We start from the raw sequence: 6,226 nt of genomic DNA on the forward strand, positions 1-6,226 counted from the left end.
AAAAAAAAAAAAAAAAAAAAAAAAAAATGCCCAACTGGCCCAAAGAATGAAGAGAAATAACAGATTGTTGTTGATGTTGAAGTTACTAAGTTTGGGGATGGCTTGTTATACAGCAGTAGCTAACTGATACAGCCATTCTCATCAAGACAAGTATCTCTGGGTCTAGTATCTGAGCTCTCCCCGTGAACCTTCATGGGCATAAGCAATGGGTTACAAGGCCCATGTCTTGAGCATCCAAATGCCATGGACAGATGTCACCTATTTCCACCTAGTCAGCAATACTGGAGGCAAACAAGTAAATAAAGAGCAGCAATCCTAGTGTCTAAGACCTGGGCCCCAATACTAACTTGCTCAGTATAAAAAGTCACTTCCTTCCACTTTCTGCTCCATAATGATTGGGAATAATACTGGGATAAGTGGGAAAGTTCAGAGGAAGTTAGCTTCTGCCTCTGGGACTTTCCAAGGTAAATAACTATACCTGTAACTGAAAGGACAGAAAAGAAAATTCTAAATATTCTTATTAAGCCAGCTCAGACCCAGGCCTGGTGGTAGAGACACTAGGCTACCCTGAGAATGCTTTCATTGCAGGAGTCTTTTCAACCCTTCACCTTCTAGACATCACATGTAGCTGGTGGCACTGCAAAATAAGCTGTCTCTGAAAGAACTTCCTATCTAACCTAGGGAACAAACACGTAAACAAATACACGTGATTCACTGTTATGAATCATAAAGCAGGAAGAACACTGGCATGGATCTCAGTAAGATGAGAAAGTAACAGATTTTTCCTTTGTTTGTTTGAACACACAAGGATCTATGCACACAAATGAATACCTTTTGTCCGTTTCACCTTAAGAAGCAATCCTTTTTTCAGTAATGCTGCCTTTTCCTAATTCCTCTTCCAGGAACGACATCAAATAACGACCTGACAAGCAAACGCCTCACTACTTTATACCAAGAGAACAATATGGTACCATCCTGCTGGCCCTTTCACCAAATGTGGTAATGAAGGACTTCTTTGCTCTTTCAGGAAAAAACAAAAAAACTCCTTTTTCAAATAATGAGGCCCTGCCATCTTTGAGGAAACAAATACGTAAGCTTCTGAAGGCAATTCAAATCCAACAGCTGTGTCTGCATTGTTAGAGTGTAAGGCCTACCAGGCCGACTACTTAGAGGGGGCAATTCTCACTTAATATCATACAGGTTCTCAGGGGTGGCGTGGGGTGTCTGTCTAATTGCTTCAGTCTGTAGATAAAACTCTGATGCTTATAATTCTATTTCAGGTGTGAATTCATCTTTCTAACTTGCAACGCAAGCCCTCGAGGTCACACTGTCTTCCCATGCCATAAAGGCCTTAAGAACAGGGAGGCCATGGGCATTGGAGGGAGTCTGGGATGCGCTACACCAGGGTCCTGGTCAAAGTCTTTAATGAGGCACATAGTGTGGAATGTTCCAAACGCTTTAAAAGGAAGCTCAGGTCAGTGTAAAAAGAGGCCCATTACAGTTCCCTCCTTGCCTAACGTCAAGTTCTTTTAACCTGTAATAAAGAGACAATGTGGACTTCCCTGGTGGCACAGTGGTTAAGAATCCTCCTGCTAATGCAGGGGACACGGGTTCAATCCCTGATCCAGGAAGATCCCACATGCCGCGGAGCAACTAAGCCCGTGCACCACAACTACTGAGCTTGCGCTCTAGAGCCCAGGAGCCACAACTACTGAGCCCGCGTCCCACAACTACTGAAGCCCGCGCGCCTAGAGTCCATGCTCCGCAACAAGAGAAGCCACCGCAATGAGAAGCCTGTGCACCGCAACAAAGAGTAGCCCCTGCTTGCCGCAACTAGAGAAAGCCCGCGCGCAGCAACAAAGACCCAACGCAGACAAAAATAAATAAATAAAATAAATAAATTTATTTTCTTTTTAAAAAGAGACAATGTGACTAGGGCCTGGGGACACTGGCTGTACCCCAGCTTCAGTGCCCAGTCCACCTCCCTGTCTTCCCAGCACTGTCTGTTCCACAGCCACACCTGGGAGCTGCCCCAAGGTAAGCTTCCTGGGCACAGACTTTGTTTGTCTAACCAAATAGGGTGCCAGTAACACCTGTAGTCCTACCTACGTACCTCTGATTAACCTTATCCAGGTCCAGGGCTTAGGTATGACTACCACCCAAGCAACAACCCCTATAGCTTTGGGGTCAAACATCCAGTAAGGAACTGGAGACGTAGAGGTTGGTGGGGGAAGGGTGGATGAAGGTATCTGACCCACTCAAAGGTTCTGCTGGTTTATGGTGTTACTGGAGATTGTGTGTGTGTGTGTGTGGTACGTGGGCCTCTCACTGCTGTGGCCTCTCCCGTTGCGGAGCACAGGCTCCGGACGCGCAGGCTCAGCGACCATGGTTCACGGGCCCAGCCGCTTCGCGGCATGTGGGATCTTCCCAGACCGGGGCACGAACCTGCGTCCCCTGCATCGGCAGGCGGACTCTCAACCACTGCGCCGCCAGGGAAGCCCTGGAGATTTTTAAGACTTCACAGATATAGAGAACAGACTTGTTGCTAAGGGAAAGGGGTGGTGGGGAAGGGAAGGATTGGGAGTTTGGGATTAGCAGATGCAAACTATTCTAATATATATATAGAATGGATAAACAACAAGGTCCTACTGTATAGCACAGGGAACTATATTCAGTATGCTGTGATAAACCCTAATGGAGGGAGTTCCCTGGCGGTCCAGTGAATAGGACTCTGTGCTTCCAAGGCAGGGGGCACAGGTTCGATCCCTGGTCAGGGAACTAAGGTCCCTCGTGCCGCAGAGTGTGGCCAAAAAAGAAAAAAAAAAAAAAACCCTAATGGAAAAGAATATGAAAAGGAATATATATGTATAACTGAATCACTTTGCTGTACAGCAGAAATTAACACATTGTAAATCAACTATACTTCAATAAAATTTAAAAAAAAAACACCCCACAAGACTCCACAGACTCAAATATTCATCTGTGACACTCCCTGAAGTAAACTTCTCTTAAGTTCTCCAGATACCTAACTTCAGATCAGTGGCTCGCCTGTGTAGGGTTAATGACCATGGAAAGCAAAGTGAGTCATAGGAATGGAGATGGCTCAGATCATCTGCTCTCATTCTGCCCCAGGGACAAACACTGCAGTGCTGTTCCCAGCAAGAGTGACCAGCAGACACTTTACTCCAGTAGCTCCTGACTTCCCACCCAGGAAGACTCTGTCAAAAGCCTGGCTCTCCAGATCCTGGTTTAAAGATGGATGCCAAACCCAACCTCAAGAGAAGTTTACCTGGATAGAAGCATCACTTTTGGTCAGACTGCAGAGGACTGAAACAGTGAGGGCTGTCACATTCCACTAATTCCTGGGTACTCGGGAGTTCGGTACTTACACCAATCACTGGGAGCTAGTTAGCAATGCAGAATCTTAGGCCCTCCCGCCAACCTACAGAATCAGAATCTGCATTGAAATGAGGTCCCCAGGTAATTCGTATGCACATCGAAGACAGAGAAACAGCACTCCAGACTGAAGCAGAAGGGGGCCAGGAATGACCTTTTCTCATTAGGTCAAGCTCCTCTGCCCTGGGCAAAGGGGCGGCAAAGGGTTGGGCTGAAGTGGGCTTTGGAGGAAGACTCCACGACTTGGCTGAGGCAGAGGCAAGCCTGGATCCTCCAGGTTATGGGCTGTGAGCTGTGCCTCCCCGCTGGACACCCCAGACAAGAAAGACCTGGTTTTAGGCTCTGGGCACTGCTAGCTTCCTTCCTGTTGGCCTCAGAAACTAAGTTACACTCTGATGCCCCTTCTTCTCTCTCTCAACTGAAGACCTTCAAAAGGAGGAAGACTGGCTGAGGTCTGCCCCAAACCCCTATTTCCCAGTGCAAAGTGAGAAGTGGGAGTTCCCTATCAACAGCACCCCTGGCTATAGCTTCCAATCTGACCCACCCCATCCAGCAACAAAGCTGCCAAATAGGGCCACCTGAGCCTTCAGGCCTGCCTCAGTGCCCACCCTGAACAGATCAAGCACAGGCTCACACCCTCACTTGAAGGAGCCCCAAAATTGTCCAGAAAAGTCCCGGTAGACACATCATGACACAGAAAAAGCAGAACAGCATGCACTCTATAAGTTCCAGCATGGAAAGAGAATTTGAGTCAAAGAGTGGTAGGAAGGGTCGCTGGGAACTTTTCCTTGGATCATTTTTAATAGATGAGGCAGCATTTCTCCCCTCTATGCTTGGCTGCTATTTCTTCTTCAATCTGTGAAAGCGGTATGACACTGCACAGTGGGCACGAATTTGGGGCCTCAGTGCCGCGTAACATAGAATAAGGTGGCACCGTTGTACAAGAACGTCTAAGATCGCTAACAGCTCTTAACATTGTATGTTTTGGATCAAACAGCTCCGGGCCTCGGATCTCGCTGTGCTCGCTGGTGGCGGGACAGCTGCCTGAGAAAATAAGCATGTGGCCCCGACGCTGGCAGGCGACGAGGCTTTAGCCCCGCCCGCGCGCGTCCGCCCCCACCCGTGGGTTTCAGCGGAGCGCCGGAATCTGCGGCGTTTTCCGAGCAGTTCGGGAAGGAGCGGTGGAAGAGGGTGTAAGGGGAGGGGAGAAGGGCAGAAGCGGGTGAGATCAGCGCGAGGACGGGAGGGAAGTGGTGAGCAAGAGGGTTTCATCATGCAAACGCGCGGGCAGGTTTCATCAGCGCCCGTGCGTCGTGACTCCGGGGCTGGGAGGGAATGCCAGGCTCCCGAGGGCAGCCCAAGGCGGGCCCCCACCCGCGCCAGCTCAGCTTCCTCTTTCTCATTCATTCTCAGGGAGGTCACACGGTTCCCTCCCCTCCCCCCGGACAGAAGAACGTGTTTTTCTGCACAGCGCTGCCGCGGGCAGGTTTCATCAGCGCCCGTGCGTCGTGACTCCGGGGCTGGGAGGGAATGCCAGGCTCCCGAGGGCAGCCCAAGGCGGGCCCCCACCCGCGCCAGCTCAGCTTCCTCTTTCTCATTCATTCTCAGGGTTCCCTCCCCCCGGACAGAAGAACGTGTTTTTCTGCACAGCGCTGCCCGCGGCCCCAGGTCCCTTCGCTGAGAACCACACGCGTAAAAGGGCGAACTGCCACCCGTGTCGCCGAGGCACTGCTGGAGCAGGCGAGCACCCTCAGCCCAAAGCTGGGGGTGCCTCGGGAAGGAAAAAGGGCTCTGCAAGAGTCAGTGACGCCAACAACCTATCCCATAAAAACCCCAGGCCCGGGCTCTTCTTGGTTCGTGGGTCACCCTGACCCCACCCTATTCCGCCTCAGAACTGCCCCCAGCACCCACAAGGGGCAGCACACCTTGGCATGTGGCAGTCCTGGAAGCGTGCGTTTGTTTGGGTGAGAGGACTCAGCTGTCTCTCCCAGAAAGAAGGAAACTAATGTGGTGGCATTTGCAGCCGCGGCTCTGGAGTTCGCACCCAGAGGGCGGGCTATGGAAGGCGGCCCCCCGCGCGCTCCCTGTGGCCACCTCCGTGACCCTCACCGCCTCCCTGATGCCCCGTATCCGTTCTTCCCAGTCGCCGCGCCCCGGAGCCCGGTCGCCACGTCCAGCTGGCGGTTCCCGAGCCCTCCAGCTCTGCCCAGTCCGTTCTCCACACCGCCCGCACCCGCAGCGGGTGCGCGGCGACCCCCGAGCCCGTGCCTACCTCCCGGGGTGGTGCTAAAAAGCGTGCCGCCGGGGGTGGTGCTGTAGTCCCCGGGCGGCAGGTGCACGCCGTCGCCGAGGACCACCCGGCGAGTGGCGGGGATGGCCCGGCTTGGGGTCTGGCTGCAGCTGCTGCCGCTCGACATGGTCTCCCGCGCACTCAGCCCGCAGCCGGAGCGGGGTCCTAGCAGCCCTCTGGCCTCGCTCAGTCTCGCTTGGGCCCGCCCCGCCCGAGACCGCCCCTTCCGCCTCGCGGGATGACGCCCCCTGGGATTTGTAGTTCCTCCCACGCCGCCGCCACGCCCACCTCCCCTGGGCCGAGGGCTCTGCGGTTCCTCCCCCGCGCTGAGTCGGAGGCCTCTTACCCACCCGCTCCTGCGCGCCGAAGCCTGCGCCCCGCCCCTGTTCCCTTCGGGTACCTCGCGGCCACGCCCCTATTACTTTCGGGTCCCCAGTGGCCACGCCCCTGTTCCTTTCGGGTCTCCCTCTGACACGCCCCTATTCCTTTCGGGTCCCCAGCTGACACGCCGGCAGGGACGGGTCGGGTGGGGTTGGTGGT

The 6,226-nt window shown here is 53.3% G+C and overlaps 1 protein-coding gene across 1 annotated transcript in view; it reads right to left on the bottom strand.

The window, feature by feature from the left end:
* EIF4EBP1 (eukaryotic translation initiation factor 4E binding protein 1) overlaps positions 1-5,893 on the bottom strand; it is a 19,186-nt gene extending 13,293 nt beyond the window's left edge. Inside the window, exon 1 of the mRNA XM_007127471.4 lies at positions 5,669-5,893. Coding sequence (XP_007127533.1) covers positions 5,669-5,813 — 145 coding nt within the window. The 5' untranslated portion in view covers positions 5,814-5,893. The remainder of the gene's footprint in view (positions 1-5,668) is intronic.
* Positions 5,894-6,226: the final 333 nt, after the last annotated feature.

Source organism: Physeter macrocephalus, chromosome 20 (genome assembly GCF_002837175.3).
Source record: "Physeter macrocephalus isolate SW-GA chromosome 20, ASM283717v5, whole genome shotgun sequence".
NCBI classification, from domain to species: domain Eukaryota; kingdom Metazoa; phylum Chordata; class Mammalia; order Artiodactyla; family Physeteridae; genus Physeter; species Physeter macrocephalus.